Source organism: Carya illinoinensis, chromosome 3 (genome assembly GCF_018687715.1).
Source record: "Carya illinoinensis cultivar Pawnee chromosome 3, C.illinoinensisPawnee_v1, whole genome shotgun sequence".
Classification (NCBI taxonomy): Eukaryota; Viridiplantae; Streptophyta; class Magnoliopsida; order Fagales; family Juglandaceae; genus Carya; species Carya illinoinensis.
The window spans coordinates 56227645-56245061 of record NC_056754.1 but is presented as its reverse complement, the minus strand read 5'-3'; the positions used below and the strand labels follow the sequence as shown (position 1 = coordinate 56245061).

The window sequence follows — 17417 nt, the reverse complement described above, 5'->3', positions numbered from 1 at the left end:
TTGATTGATGTATCACCTTTCAAGTACTTTAGCAGCTCATGAGGTTTGCGACAAGGGTATCCTTTGTCTCCCTTATTATTTGCAATCCTCATAATTTTGATGTAGTCCTCGAGTAGAATGCCAACTGTTGTTTTGAGTAAAGGATTCACACCAAGTTTTTTTGTGAGGCAAAAAAATTATTATGAGTTGCTTGTGTTGCATCTTCTTTTCGCTGACAATACATTGATCTAATATGAGCCTATCTTGGATAATTTCCATCAGTTAAATTGCTTCTCTTTTGTTTTCTAGTTGTTTCAGGTCTAGAGATTTATTTGACTAAATCAGAACTGGTGTCTGTGGTGGCCAGTGCGAAAATGGAAGTACTTAGAGCTTCCTTTAAGACCAAAGCCATTTGGGAAGATGTTGAGAAAATGGAATAATCGATTAACAAGGTGGAAGCCACCATATCTATTGAAAGGAGGTGGGCTATCACTTGTGATTGCCCATCTTTTTCATACGGTGTCGATGCTAGGTTCTAGAACAAGGGTCACCAGGAACTACCCCAGACAATGCTAGAGGAGGGGGCGGTGGCACCCCTGGTCGTTGTGGCAGCGTAGCCACGGCCCTAGAGGAAGACATCAAGCCCATTTCGAACTAGGTATTCCTCTCGGCCTGAATGGGCATAAGCCAATTTCTTTTCAGACTCCAACCCATTTTGGGATGAGTTGGGCCTGTTCGGCCCAAGCCCATCTTTGCTTTGCTTTTTTCTTTATCTTTTTCAAGCCTCATTTGCTGTCGTTACCCCAACCCAGAGTTATCTTGGCCCAGGTCTTGATTGGGATTAAAATCCCAGTCCACCCTGCCTAGCAAGTCTTCAACAGACTTCTTCAGACAACACATCTCCTCCTTCAAGTCAACGAGCTCCTCCTTCATGTCAATGAGCTCCTCCTTCAGCCCAAATAGGACACTCTGCGCCTCACTTTCCACTGTGCAGATTTTGGACAGACCACCACTTTCTTTTCAGGTATAGAGTTTCGACCAACCCTCTCTCTGCAACAAAGCATTCCCCTGCTACCCAGCTGTTTTTGTCCTTCTCTCCATTTTGTGATGCCAAAGAATGGCGTGTACCACCCTACACCACCACACTATTTCCTACCCTACCCCATCACACCCACAACATACGTCCTAGCATACCCACCACTAGAACCTTGTAGGGGCGAGATAGAGCATGCTTCATCTCCATGGAGAGGCTTTTCCACCCCCTACCTTCTATCCCTTATGGGAATACAAGCAGACCTTGTCGCCCATTGTCACCATGCTCAATGACTTCTAAATAATGTCCATAGGCAGTGGAACACCGATGAGCCACCAATGACAAAGACCCAATTCGATATAAGTCTTGAAAAATCCTTCCTTCCTTCTGAAAGAGAGCACTCTTCCACAGTGTTTGCCAACCACCAAGCACTGCATGGCTGAAAACCAACTCCTTCATGACCTTCCTGCTTCTTTTAATATTAAAGTAACTTCCCCCCTCCAACAATAATACAAAAACCTTGGTTTCAATTAACAGGTATTGTAAGTAGCCCATCCTAGGCCAGAAAGATTATTGGTACTTATCAAGAAAAACTAGGAGTGCTTGTTATATTGTGTATGCCCCATAAGGGTATAACTATATGTATGTTAGAGTATATATGATGCAATAGTAAGAGGGTAGGGCTTGATTTTTTAACTGCCTAATATTTTCCTTATAGCCATTATCTCTTTCTAAACGCTAAGCCCCATTTGAATACAAAAACGGTTTCATCTCATTTTATCATTACAACTTTTCCAAATTCCCACACAAAATATAATAAACAATTCAACTTTTTCAAATTCTAAAACAATAATAATATTAAAAAATAATATTCTAACAATATTTTATTCAACTTTCAACTCTCATATAAAACCATCTCATCTCATTTTACTATTCAAACTACAACTAACTTTTACAAAATTAACCACATGACATACTTTTAGGCCTGTCAAGTCAGGCACTTGTGTGAAGTAGCATCTCGTACTTGTTTGATGAATCCCTCATGTCAAGATAAAGAAGTCACATGGAAGGGCAAAATGATGTTATCAGCTTTTCTTGATACAAAATATTGTTTATTTCAGTTTCCTCTAAATTTTCTAGTTTGATCACTAATTTTTCTGTATAATTATAATCGTACTCAATTAATTGTGATTTGAGTTGTGTTCTAGAATTGATTCAGTGAATTTGGTGATTTTTATTTACAGGTGACCAGCTTAATTTGCAGCTATGTTTCATTGATTTTTATAGTGGTTGGAAAGTGACGCTGACTCTTGATTTGACGTGTTTGAATCGGTAAAATCCTTTACAATTCTGTTCTCTATCCTAATCACTAGACACCTTACATGTTAATTGACCAAATAGAGCCATATCATAAGTTTTAGTGAAGGGAAATGTTAGTTCTACTAACTGTTTCTACAAAAGTGGCTCTGCAAAGTGACGTCACTTACAAGATTTCAGAACTTTTAACAAAAAATGAAGTGCTTGACCAGAACTATCATATATAATTGGATGCATTTTCCTGGAAGGATTCTTGACCAGAATCCTATATGTTAGGAAACTTAATATATCCGAGTATTCTTGATGCTGACTGCTTGTATAAAATAGGAATTTGAGGTTATTTTAAAGGTATTTGATTTTGGCATGTAGTACACCACAGATAAAAGGAAGAGGAATAACTTGTTTTATAATTTTTTCATCGTTATGTTGTTCAACTGTGGTGTGTTGATGGGGTAACATCAAGTGGTGGTGTCTGGCGTAGGCTGTGAATCGTGAGGGACTGAAAATGGGGGAGGAGAGGGAACTGGGTGAGGGGAGAGGAAGAGAAAAAACCATGCAGATTTGAAATGAAAACAGGGGGAGGGGAAGGAAGAAAATAAAGCGGGCTGCAAACAATAAAAAAGTTCTGAATTTTTCATAAGGTGGCAGCACACGTCACTTTGTAGACGTACTTCCCTTTAGGAAATCACTATGCCATAAGGCTATTAGTTTTTATTTTTTATTTTTTTTATATGATGGGGGAACCGCCCAAGGGCAAAGCCCTTAGGACTCACCAATGGAACCTACACCCCCTGGGAGACTAGCACAGCAACTCACTGTCATAGCCTCTCACTTAAATCACAATTTGATCTCAGGGGGTATCGAACCTGTGACATGGGGCTCATGCACACAAGTTTGCCCTTGCCACTTGGGCTACCCACAGATGGGTAAGGCTATTAGTTATAGTTGAAGTTTTTGAAATGATGCGATATAAGGGGTCCATGGTCTGTAATCTATGGTAGATATATGAATCACATGCATCAGGCCACTGATTATGGAATCTTTGAGTTCAATAGTAGTTATCTTTCTGCAAGTGATTTACATTCATGGACATATTTAGGATCGACATCTGTGGAGCTGTTCAGGGAACTCTGATAAGTTTGACCCCTCAGGTGCGCCATACACAATTCATCCAGTGGGGTGTGTGTGTGTTCTCTTTCTGCAGGGTATTGCTCTTCCTGCAAGTGATTTCCATTCATGGACATATTTTCTTTTACCCTCAGATGCACTATCCACAACTCATTCGATGGTCATTGTGATAAGAAAAGTGTGTGTTGCCTGTAACAATCTGTTATCCAGATAGAAATGATACTTGTCTCATAATTCGATTTTTAGACTGCTTAGATAATAGGTGTTAGGAGGTTGTGATACGGGGCATATAATTACAACTGAAGTAGAAATGAGAAAGAATAAAAGAAATAATAAAGAATTCCAATTGTAGAAGAATTTCACTTATAGCAAAAGGATTACAAGAATTTTTCTCTTGAATAAGGAGAGCACAATTGACAATACCCTCTCTTATAAAAGGAAAAAAATACACTCTTTCTTATAAAAAGAAAGACAATATTTAGGAGAAACCTCACTATTTTTCTCTCTAAAACTCTCTCTTTCTCTAAATTTTTCTTTCAAAATGGGATGGATTTTTAAAAACAAAAACATGTATTTATAAGAGTTAAAGGAGGTGGAAGATGGCGGCTTGGAAATGTGAATGCAAGCTTGATATAGGTTGTCAACTAGCTACCATTTTTGACCCATAAAAGTGGCTTTGGCGGTGGAAGATGACAGAAACAAATGTGAATGTAAGCTTGATATAGGTTGTCAACTAGCCACCATTTTTTATCCATAAAAGTGGCTTTGGCGGTGGAAGATGGCGGAAACAAATGTAAATGCAAGCTTGATATAGGTTGTCAATTAGCCACCATTTTTGACCCATAAAAGTCCATAAAAGTGGCTTTACCGCTACATATCTCTCACTTAAAGTCACTTTTGTAATCCTTCTATCTTTTCTACACTTTCCATCTCCAGGCCACTTACATATCTGCTAGGCCTAAGGAGGATCGACACCAAATAAACTTGTCATTATTAATTGGCTTTGTTAATATATCTGCTAGGTTGTCTTTTGTATAGATTTTTTGTATATCCACACTTCCTTCTTCCACCTTCTCATGAACGAAGTGATATTGAACTCGTATGTGCTTTGTCCTTGAATGAAATGCTGGATTCTTTGCCAAATGCAAAGCGCTCTGACTATCACAAAATAAATCAACCTTCTCTTGTACGTGTCTGAGCTCTTCCAGTAGCATTTGCAACCATATTGCCTTTTTGCTAGCTTGTGTAGCTGCGACATATTCTGTCTCCGTTGTAGAAGTAGACACGATAGACTGCAATTTTGAAACCCAGCTTACAGTTCCTCCAGCAAGAATAAACACATAACCTGAGGTGGACTTGCTTTTGTCAAGATCATCTGCATAATCTGAATCAACATAGTCTCTGACAGTAAAGTCTGATCCTTCATAACATAATGTGACATTTGAGGTACCCTTGACATATCTCAGGATCCTCTTTACAGCACTCCAATGCTCTTTACCAGGATTCACCATGTATCGACTAACCACTCCCACTGATTGTGCAATGTCTGGTCTTGTATAAACCATAGCGAACATTAAGCTACCCACTGCTGATGCATACAGTACTCGAGACATTTCCATCCTCTCTGCTTCAGTGCTAGGACTCATACTTGAGGATAACTTGAAATTAATAGGAAGAGGGGTAGAAATTGGCTTACAATCTTGCATGTTGAAGTGTCGCAAGATTTTCTTCAAATAATTTTTCTGAGAAAGCCATATCTTTCTATTATTTCTATCTCGGTAAATTTGCATCCCTAGAATCTTGTTTGTTGGTCCCAAGTCCTTTATTTCAAACTCCCTAGCCAACTGTGCCTTTAAGTCTGTAATACGATCTTTGTTGGGGCCTGCTACCAACATGTCGTCAACATACAACAACAGAATAATGAAATTACCATCACTAAATCTTTTGTAGTAAACACAAGGATCTGAACTATGTCTGTTGTATCCAAGGTTCATGATAAAGGAATCAAATCTCTTATACCAACATCTCGGTGCCTATTTGAGACCGTATAGAGATTTGTTCAACCTGCAAACCAAATTCTCTTTTTCTTTTTCTTCAAAACCTTCTGGTTGGAGCATGTAAATCTCTTCTTCAATTTCTCCATGAAGAAATGCAGTTTTCACGTCCAGTTGTTCTAAGTACAAGTTAAATGTAGCACACATCGCAAGGACTGCTCGAACCGTTGAGAGTCAAACAACAGGAGAGAATATTTCGTTGAAATCTATGCCTTCTTTCTGAGCGAATCCTTTCACCACCAATCTAGCACGATACCGCTCCACTTGGTCATTGCCATTTCGTTTGATTTTGTAAACCCATTTGTTTCCGATGACCTTCCTTCCTTGTGGTAGTGGTATAAGATCCCATGTTTTGTTTTTATGGAGAGTTTCAATTTCTTTTTGCATTGCAACCATCCACAGAGAAGCTTCTTGGCTATTTGTAGCCTCATGGAAAGTTGACGGTTCTCCATCTTCTGTTAGTAGACAGTATGCGACATTTCCCTCCATGATGTACTCTGAGTGCCAAGCTGGTTCTCTTCTCTCCCGAGTTGACCATCGAACTTGTGGAATTGCACACTCAGCTTGTTCTTATTCTTCGTGCTCTAATATTGCTTCAGAAGAATCTGGAACTTCTAATTCTTGTCTTTCTTTAACTTGAACTGTAGTAGTCTCTGGTTTCTCTTTTGAAGCGCTATCATTTTCTTTTTCTTGTACCTTATCTTCTACAAATACAACATCTCTACTAATTAGCACCTTGCGGGCAGTGGGATTGTTGGGGACCTCGGTCTAGTCCCCAAACATTAGGGGTCCATGGGTCTCGCGTCACTTTATAATGACCGAATATTCCTTGTCGTCTTGCTTGGACTCGGCTACGATATGGCAATGAAGGGTTCCTAGGTCAATGAAAGTATGATGTTTAGTGATGGATTTGATGATGATGATGATGAGTTCGGGTGATCTAAGTGGTGAGTTTGTGTGTTTGATGCAATATGGAACGACTTGATGGTTGTCCTTGATGTTGGCGCCACTTGGAAGGTGCTTGGGGTTGGTATGATGAAGTGTAGCTAAGGTTTTGGGTGGTGGCTAAAGGGGATTACGAACTTGGGAAGTGGTGTATTAGGGTTGGAGTCTAGGATGGGAGGCTAAAGTTTGGAAGATGTTTGAAAGAGTCTAGGGTTGCTCATTGACTTTAGGGATTGGCTAAGGTAAGATGAGGAAGGTAAGATTTGAATATAGTAAGAGGATGAAGTTAGATGGTGTTTGAATAAGTCTCGGGTTGTTCCTAGAGTTTAGGGATTTGGAGATGGGAGATAGGGTTTGTATGATGGATAAGGTGGCTAGGGTGTGATCCTAAATGATAAGATCGATGGGAGTTATTTAGAACTTGAAGTTTGACTAAGGCCAAGTATGGATTTCGAATTTGGATGGAGTGGAAGATGGAAGATGAGTTCCTAAAAGGTAGGAAATGATTTAGGGATTAGGGTAGTTTGGCTAAGGCAAGAGTAGAGTGAGGGATTTAAAGTTTGAGTGAGTCTTAAGTAGTTCCTAGAATGAGGGATTTGATATGGCAAGCGGATGAGGGTATTTGGTAGGTTTTGAAAAGATAGAGATGATTGAGAGAGTTTAGGGATTGGATTTCCGAAAATGTTAGGATTGGAATTTAAGTTTGAATTTGAGAAAGTGGTTGGCCAAAGATGGAGATGTCGGGATATGATGTGATTTGGAAGATGAGACGAGGATTCCTAAAATGTAGGAAATATCTTGTGGGGATCTTGGTGGTTCGGCTAGGGCTTGTGAGAATGGAATGAGGGTGTTTTGGGAAGTGTTGGCCGAATATGGACTATGGGAAACAAGGTGGTAGGCGTGTGGTGTTTGGAAAATGGATTAAAGCTAGAGAAATGATGAACACGATGGAAGAACACGAAGAACACATGAACAATATGACAACTAGAAAATATAAGAACATAAAAGTATTTTTAGATTTTTGAATAGAGAATGGAAACATGCAAAAGATGGATAAATGGATGATATGAATATTGAATGGAAAATAAACAAGAACAACGATAGATAGATAAAGAGATTCAACATCTATTCATGAATTGCAAGATGATGAATCAAAGATAGATAAATGGACAACACCTATTCACGAATTGCAAGGTGTTAATCCTCTCATTGGGATTCACGAATTGCACCCAAAAGAGTCCAAGTGCAAAAGCACCAAAAGTGTTCATAAGAACACACCAAACCGTTCCACAAAGGAAAATATGCCAAATGATCAAAGATGCCAAATGAAATACCTAAGGGTCCTATTTATAGAGCTTACAACTTGGAAATCCCCAAAAGGCTCCTAGCACAATAATTTAAATAAATAATTAAAGAAATAAACTAAAAGCAATAAGATAGTGATGGATGGGCCATGGTGGCCCGTGGCATGCCATGGCCCATGGATGGGCCATGGTGGCTCATGATGTGCACGGCATGGTGCCGTGTATGACTCGATGTGTGGCACGGCTTAGGGCTGTGCATGGCTTGTTGTTGGGCGTGGCATGGTGCCGTGCATGGCTGCTGTGTGGCACGACTGCATGGCATGGCATGGGCCATGCGTTGGTCTTGTGATGGGCACAGCATGGCGCTGTGCGTGGCCTGATGATGGTGGGCATGGCATGGTGCCAAGCCTTGGCCTGATGGTGGGCACAGGGTGATGTCGAGCTGCTGCTGTGAGGCTCAGTCAGGTGGCTTGGGCGGTGGTCTTGCATGGCCCAGGCTGGTGGCCTGGGTGATGAGCATGCATGGCCCAAGCTGATAGTCTGGGCGCTGGGGCTGCAAGGCACGGGCTGGAGTCGTGCGCTGGATGGCATGCCTGGTGGGCATCCACTAGCCTTGCCTGCAAGGCACGGGCTGGAGCCGTGCGTTGGATGGTGTGCCTGTGAGGGCACGCCACTATCCTTGCTAAGTGGTGTTGGGGCGCGCATGCATGCGCGCAGGTGCTCACTCAAGGGAGTGCACAGGCCTACATGCATGGTCTGTGCGCTGCCAGTAGTCTCCATGGGTGCTTGCTGCGTGTCAAGGCATGTAAGCAAGCTAGCCATGTGACTGTCCTGGGCGTGCCATGGCATGCTAGCTGGGATGTCCTGGGCGTGCCATGGTATGAGCTATGGCATGCCTACGACATGTATGTGCGGCTGACATGAGTGTGCCATGGCATGCTAGCGATGCTGTCAAGTGCGTGCCATGGCCTGTCTGTGGGTTCGTCATGCATGTGCCATGGCAGGGGCCATGGCATGATGGTGGTGCTATCAGGGCATGCCAACAGAAGTGTCAATGGGCTATTGGGGCTGAGTCATGGCTTAGTCAAATGGGAAGATGTGAGCCATCTTCCAATTGACTCGTGCCATTCCCGCAATCTCCCTAGAGTTTGCACTAGACCCCTAGAGAAGTCCTCCAAAGTTAGGCTTGACCCCATATGTGGTCCAATCTCCGATATCCATGCATGTCTAGGACCATGTCCTAGGGCGATTTTTGTTGGGGTCTCGACAGGGATCCCACAGGTGATACCCCTTGACTCCATCAGCATACCCTAAGAAAATACATTTTCTAGATTTTGAATCTAGTTTTGATGTTTCTTGGGCGTTGTACATAACATAAACAGCACTTCCAAATGTATGTAAGTGAGAATAATCAGCTGGCTTATCAGTCCAGATCTCCATCGGCATTTTCAGATCAATTGCGGTTGATGGTGACCGATTGATCACATAACAGGCAGTCTTGACTACTTCTGCCCAAAATGACTTTGCCATTCCTGCAGTTCTCAATATCGCTCTTGTTCGTTCTAACAAGGTTCTGTTCATCCGCTTTGCTACTCCATTTTGTTGTAGAGTATATGCCACCATGAGCTGTCTTTTGATACCTTCTTGTTGACAGAAGCTATCAAATTCACTACCAGTATATTCTCCTCCATTGTCTGTCCTTAAACACTTGATCTTCTTTTCAGATTCAAGTTCAACCCGCGCTTTGAATATTTTGAAAATTGAAAATACATTTGCTTTATTTTTTATTAGATACACCCAACATCTCCTGGAATAATCGTCAATAAATGACACAGTATTTTGCTCCTCCTAGGGACAAAACTGGTGCTTGCCAAACATCAGAATGGATTAGTTCTAAGATAGCTTTACTTCTAGCAGAGGAACTACTGAATTTCAATCTGTGCTGCTTACTAGTAACACAATGCTCACAAAAGGGTAATAAAAACTTTTTAAGCCCTGGAAGAAGCTTTTGTTCAGCAAGAATCTTCAAACCTCGTTCTAACATGTGGCCAAGCTTACGGTGCCACATCATTGTTAATTCTTTTGCTGAACTTGCCAACGCAGTGGATGCTTCTCCTTGTTGTGTTTCTCCTTTAAGCATGTACAAATTTGCATCTATCTTTTCTGCTTTCATCATTACAAGCGCACCTTTAACTATTTCCATGATCCCATCTTGAATATGGGTTTTACATCCACTATTATCTAATTGTCCTAAAGATAATAGATTTTTCTTCAGGCCTTTCACATGTCGTACCTCCTGAATGGTGCGAATTGTACCGTCACACATCTTCAATTTGATGGTACTAATACCAGCAATCTCCAAGGCATGATCGTCTCCCATGAATACAGATCCTCATGAGATAGGTTCATATTGATGGAACCATTCTCTCCAGGGAGTCATATGCCATGTTGCTCCCGAGTCAATAAGCCAGACATCAGCGAATCTTCTTCTACCTTTAATAACTGTCGTTGCCTCACTGTATAAAATTTCACCATCATCTGAGGTGCTTGCTACACAACCCTGAGTTTTTGACAACTCAGGGCCTTTTCCTTTGGCTTCTTCGTTCTTCTTGAGATGCCAACACCCTTTTTTGTAGTGCCCTTTCTTGTCACAGTAATGACACTTGACATTCTTCTTACTTCTGGATTTTGATCTACTCTGATTTTGACTCCCACTGGGGCCACGTTTCGTTGATCTTCCTTTCGTCATTACCAAAGCTTCGGCTTGTTGTGAACCTCCTGGTCTATCTTCTTTGCTTTTGCGCCGACTTTCTTCTTCAAGAACCGCAGCTGCAATATCATCGAAGACTAGAACTTCAATGTTGTTGGTTAAGTTGATGATGAGTTGATCATACGAATCAAGTAGACTTTGAAGTAGAATTTCAGCACGTTCACCCGTCTCTATATTATGCCCCATTGCTGTGAGCTATGAAAATAAAGTGTTGAGGGTGTTGATGTGGTCTGTCACCATAGTTGACTCCATCATTCGAAGGGTGTAGAGTTTTCTTCTCAAGAAAATTTTGTTGTGTAGTGATTTGGCCTCGTACAATTTTGTCAGAGTATCCCATATCTCTTTTGCTGTTTTTTTCTCCGCTACACTTGACAATACTCCATCAGCTAGTGCTAGGTGTAGATTAGCAATAGCATTGCCATCCATCTCGTTCCACTTGCCGTCGTCAGTGATCTCATCGAGCCTATCTCCAATTGCCGTCAAGCAATTATCTTTCCTCAAAATTGCTTTTATTCTCATTTTCCACAATGAGAAATTACTCTCATTGAACTTCTCTCTTTCGTAGTTTGTCGCCATTATTGAATATGCCTCCTTTCCACTAACTGTAGCACGAAAATCAGCTATAAACTGATGCTCTGATACCACGGTTAGGAGGTTGTAGTACGGGGCATACAATTACAACTGAAATAGAAATGAGAAAGAATAAAAGAAATAATAAGGAACTCCAATTGTAGAAGAATTTCACTCATAGCAAAAGGATTACAAGAATTTCTCTCTTGAATAAGGAGAGCACAATTGACAATACCCTATCTTATAAAAGGAGAAAAATACACTCTTTCTTATAAAAGGAAAGACAATATTTAGGAGAAACCTCACTATTTTTTTCTCTAAAACTCTCTTTCTCTAAATTTTTCTTTCAAAATGGGATGGGTTTTTAAAAACAAAAACATGTATTTATAGGAGTTGAAGGAGGTGGAAGATGGCGGCTTGGAAATGTGAATGCAAGTTTGATATAGGTTGTCAACTAGCCACCATTTTTTACCCATAAAAGTGGCTTTGGCGGTGGAAGATGGCGGAAACAAATGTGAATGTAAGCTTGATATAGGTTGTCAACTAGCCACCATTTTTTACCCATAAAGTGGCTTTGACAGTGGAAGATGGTGGAAACAAACGTGAATGCAAGCTTGATATAGGTTGTCAACTAGCCACCATTTTTGATCCATAAAAGTGGCTTTGGCGGTGGAAGATGGCGGAAACAAATGTGAACGCAAGCTTGATATAGGTTATCAACTAGCCACCATTTTTGACCCATAAAAGTCCATAAAAGTGGTTTTATCGCTACAATAGGTCCTCTCAGTGATGAAGATTGTTCTTACCTTGATGAGTTCAGTTCAAGATTATATGCTACGGCACTTCTATTTGCTATTCTTACCGCATATGAGCTTCATAGCCCATATGTTATATATATTTCATTATTTTATGTCAAAGGATTGCTGACTAGTCTGATTGCTTGGTTTCTGGGCAGTGGTGTTTATCCTTCAGAGGTTCTTCCGAATGAAATCCGAGCTCCCAACGCCGGGTCAGATAATTCATGGTTGCAGTCACTCATGGCTGAAATAAGAACTGCAGCCGAGAATCTCAGGACTGGATATTCAAGGATAATGAGGCTCTGCAGGTGCGTTTCTCAGGTGGTGCAAGCTTCAGGGAGATGAACAGTATTGACAAGGGAAGGTCAGAAGTGTCACTGAATTTCTTTAATGTGTCTAGAATGCGTACCAGGGTAATACAAATGTTCCCTTTTCTTGGTAGATTGCACGGTACAAATGATTTGTTATGTATTTTGGTTGGTGGAGATTGACAGACTTGTGCTTTTTTACCGAAGGTGTTCCTCGTAGGATGGAGTCGAATTTTGATTTGGCATATTCTAAAATCTAAAGTAGACGTGCGTTGTGGGTGGGGCAAGTGGATTGTTGCCGCTATCATGCTGTCATGTTTCAGGTTAGTAAATGGGGGATTATTCTCTTTCTTAGGTTTGGGCCGGAATGGTAGTCAGGGATCAAATGTTTTGTCCTACGTAATGGGCGATTGGAATCGTGTGGCAAAACAAGATATGGCACATCTCGGTAATGCCATTTTTTGAGTTCAGAAGCGTGCATTATAATGTTGATTCTAAAGCCTCCACACGATGAAATGAATACTAAGGCTTGGATTAGTTATACAATCGTGTGGCAAAACAAGATATGGCACATCTCGGTAATGCCATGTTTTGAGTTCAGAAGCGTGCATTATAATGTTGATTCTAAAGCCTCCACACGATGAAATGAATACTAAGGCTTGGATTAGTTATACAATGTTAAAAATTTCATCTTAACTTATTATTATAATTTTTTTAAATTCTCATATAAAATATAATAAATAATTTAATTTTTTTAAGTTTTAATATAAAATTAATATTAAAAAATTATATTATAATAATAATTTATTTATTATTATTTAAAACAATTCATGTCATATGTGTAATCAACGGGTTTAAGAAATTCGAAGGTCAATGATATTAAATAATATATCGAAACAGTTATATCGCTTTGTTTGCTTTTCCGCTTTGTTCTTTCCACTTCGCTCTCCTCCCCTTCATAACTTAAAAGATAAAAACATAGAACCACCTAGACCGACCATGTTTGCCGATCTTTCTCTGCCAGACTGTCAAACTCGGAGTCCCAATTTGCCTGGCATCTGTATCTACGTATGCATGTACATACAAACATACAGTACATAGCATATATAGATATTTATAATTGGGAAGATATGAAGTGTCCTTTTAGCGGCGGCTACTTGGTAGGAAAAGCAGAAAAGAATGGTCCCACTGACATGAGGATATGTTTGTTGAGTCACGTGGCACGAGGGAGGCAATTTGTCAATTGATGCAGAGAGAGAGAAGGGTAGTTGGGTAAAATAACTAAAGGAAAAGGCAAACGCTTTTGTGGAGAAAGTGGGGTTGAATCCCACGTGTCCCTTTCTCCGTTTACTCAAATCATAGAATACTCTATCCTTCTTCCCCATTCTCGAGTGGCCGCAAGCTCGTCTACTCGCTCCCCATGGTTGCCACTTCTTCTAGCTTACTATTTTTAACAAGTTATACTACTCTTAGGAGCTATCGCTCTAATTCCCTTCATCATTTTAGTTTTTACCATATTTTTGTTATTTTATAACGTGATATTAAAAATTATTTATTATACATAATATTTAAACCTATTATCTAATTATAAGATGATAAGAAAAAAATTGTAGAAAAAAAATATATGTTTTCATTAGTTTTTGATTGTTTTGTCTTTTATTATAATTATTATGAGAAATGAATTTCTACACTTTATTTTTTCAAAACCTAAAATGTTGAGTAGAATAATCAATAATGTTATTTTTAAAATTTACGAGGCTAATATTTTTTTTAATAAATACGAAATCCTTATTGATAACTGTAAAGGCGTAATTAGGGGATATTCATGATTAAAATATTGTGAGATTAAAATTATCTTTATTGTACTTTTAATCTTTAAGTACAGATTTTTTAAATACATAATAATATATTTATTAGAATTATATATATTTGTTTTATTTTATTTTGTCAAAAAGTTATTTACCAAAATGACATCAGTTGATCAACAAGCCAAGTGTGGGAGTTAAAACAAGAAGCTCGCTATAGCCAATGTAGCAAGATGGGCTGGCATTAAATGGGATATACGGGTGCCATAAAGGACGAAAGGGTAGAAATTACCGAGCATGTTGTAATCAGGAATTACCGAGCATTATATGCGCTGGCATGTTGTAATCAGGGTAGGAATTTCATAGATTCCCACTTTTGTCCAGTTGGGAGTCCAAAGCCCTTGTAAATGTTAAGAGCATATAGGGAAAAGGGACAGCTTCCTAACCGAACAATGCCAAAGAGCAAACTAAAAGTAAAACATATAAAACAGGAAAGGAGATAAACGTATGGCCGGTTGGTCTGTTCTCCTCCAAATAACAGCTCTTCAATGAGTAAATGACACTAGGCCTCCATTTCAGCTCCACTATAACCACACCACACCACACCACAGGCTATAACTCACCGAAACAAAAATCCACTCTCTCTAATGACACTTCCCCCCTCTCGAAACCCAGAATCAGATGATGGCCCCCTCCCAAAACAAAGAATCATGCTGACTCTCCCAATGGAAATAAAAATATCAGATCAAACAAAAATGAAAACAATCGATCGGTTAATTCTTTTTAACAACTAAAGAGCAAGAGCCAGCCGTCGTCATTGCCCACACCTATGACTCTCCCTCTCTTCAAATTCAATTTTTCGTCGATCTCTCATCAGCAAACTATCTCTCTCTCCTTACTTTGTTAGAAATTAAGCCAAAAGAAATGAAATTCATTAGGATGGAGTTGGATTGGTTGTGGGCTATGGCTTGGGCTTTATTATTGGGTGGCTGGGTGTTTTTGTGTTTTGATTTGTGAAGACAGTGAACAATGGTATTATATTAGTAGAAATGGCATGCCCTCCTCTAAGTGATATGGGTTTATTCAAAATGGTTGTCCATGTGATTTGGGTTTGTCTCAATTTCTCCTGAACAAGCAAAAATGACGATGAAAACAAAATCACGAAATTGAGTTCTGGAAATCTTGAGAAAGAGCAATAAAAATAAACCCACTGTGAAATCAAAGCTAGAGAAAATGGAAATGCAGAAGACGATGGCGATGGTTGTTTTGAATCGGATGAAACTTGGTGGCTATATGAATGGTGTGGTGTCGTGCAGTGATGGAAGATGGTGTGGCAACACTGTTGTCCGTGTTAAGCTACTACCTACAGCACAGCCCACATAAGTAGTAACAAACACATATACACCAACTAACAGAACAGAGACAACTCAATCTCAAACTCTAATCTCCAATTCAAACACTTGATAGTTACAACACATGTTTATCTATAATTTATAATTTAAATACTAGATAGGATTAGAGTTTTATTGTAACTTATCATCTCTAACTGTACTTATCAATTCAAGTCTATAAAATCACACAATGGTCAACAACGATTTCAAGTTGCCACACTCAATTTCTCTACCTTTTTACATTGCATCCTAAGCCATAAAGCTTTACTGCTCTCACGATCCTACAATGGTTGCTTCCGCCTCCCTAGTTCCAATTTTCCAAATTCCAAATCTTACACCTTTGATATCAGTCAACTTGAATTACTCCAATTATCTCCTATGGATTTCTCAATTCCTTCCAGTGCTCTGCAGTCACGACCTTATGGGGATTGTCGATAGGAATAAGCCTTGCTCATCAAAGTTTCAGGTTGCTGTCGATGGCAACCTAACCAATTATCTCACACCAGAATTTGTTCTCTAGTATAAAAAGGACCAATTTTTGTTAAGTTGGCTCAATGCTACTTTGTCTGAGAATGTGTTGTCCCTCGTTTATGATTTCAACTCTTCTCAGCAAGCTTGGAACCTCCTTGCATCTCGGCATCGCAATCCCGTTCTCGGGTTTCCCATCTAAAGTTGCAACTTCAGTCCATGCGACAAGGTTCTAAATCCTACAATGAACTATTGTGGCTTGCCAAAACTTTATATGATCGACTGGCCATTGTGGGGAAGCCAGTTGCTGATGATGATCTTATCACCTATATAATTAGTAGTTTGAACTCCTTTTACCATGCCTTTGTCACTTCTTATTCTTTGGCCACTTGAAATGCTTCTCTCTCTTTGGATGAATTTCAAACTGAACTCTTAAATTTTGAGATGTTTGTTAACAATCAGTCATATGGTAATGATGCTAATGCTGGAACATTTACTCTATTTTCTCAAAAGAAAAGCAGCCCTACCACAAGCAACAACGCAATGGTTTTGTTAGGCCGTCAAATTCTCAGCAAAAGCCACTCAAGTGGTCTTCCAACTCAAAGTCAACATAGCATCCTCCTAAATATGATAGACCTGCTCCACCTTGTGCACCATGTCAAATACGTGGTAAAAATGGGCACCAGGCTCTTGATTGTTTCCATCTTATGAATTTCTCTTATCAATGACGGAATCCTCCTTCTCAACTGGCTACAATGGCTACAAAATACTCAAACACATGAGAAGAACATACTTGGTTAGCTGACAGTGGTGCTAACTCCCACATCACCTCTGACCTACAAAACTTACCGCTCAGTGAGCCTTATACTGGTGGTGATGAAGCCGTAGTTGGTAATGGCTTGCCTATCACGTCCATTGGTTCCTCTGTAGTTAGTAACTCCTCTACTTCCTTTCATTTAAAAGATGTTTTACACTGTCCCTCAGCTGCATCTAACCTTTTATCTATCCAAAAATTTTGTGAAGACAATCATTGTTGGTTTGCTCTAACATCTAAATTTTTTGTTTTGAAGGACAATCTCAAGGGACAAATTCTTTTACAAGGGCCAAGTAAGAACGGCTTATATCCACTCCATTTTCCCACCTCCATCAATAAAGCTCACTCCTACACAACCTTCCTTGGAGTCACCACTGATTCATGCACATGGCACATCGATTGGGGCATCCCACCTCTTTTATTTTAAGTCTGTTAAAGTCTCAAAGTCTTGTTTCTATCAAGTGTCATGTTCAGCATCATTCTATGTGTGATTTGTGTCAACATGCCGAGAGCAAGTCTCTTCCATTTTCTCTATCTACTAGAATGTCCATTGTTCCTCTTGAAATAATACATTCTAATATTTGTTGTTCTCCTATTAAATCATTGAGTGGCTACAAGTACTACATTACATTTATAGATGACTTATCTTATTTCACATGGATGTACTCTCTTCACAATAAATCTGAAGCCTTCACTTATTTTATTAAATTTAAATGTTATGCTGAAGATCAATT

General features: G+C 39.7%; 1 protein-coding gene across 8 annotated transcripts in view; it reads left to right on the top strand.

Annotated features, from left to right (window-relative positions):
• LOC122305519 overlaps nucleotides 1-17277 on the top strand; it is a 32321-nt gene extending 15044 nt beyond the window's left edge. For 2 of the 8 annotated variants that reach the window (XM_043118109.1, XM_043118111.1), the window contains 2 exons: nucleotides 2257-2344; nucleotides 16940-17277. In XM_043118109.1, the coding sequence (XP_042974043.1) occupies nucleotides 2257-2344; nucleotides 16940-17174 (323 nt within the window). In that variant the 3' untranslated portion in view covers nucleotides 17175-17277. Of the gene's footprint in view, nucleotides 1-288; nucleotides 624-2256; nucleotides 2345-3428; nucleotides 3535-12055; nucleotides 12671-16939 lie in introns of those variants that run through there. The other 6 variants (XM_043118113.1, XM_043118112.1, XM_043118108.1 and 3 more) reach the window with 6 other exon arrangements.
• Nucleotides 17278-17417: the final 140 nt, after the last annotated feature.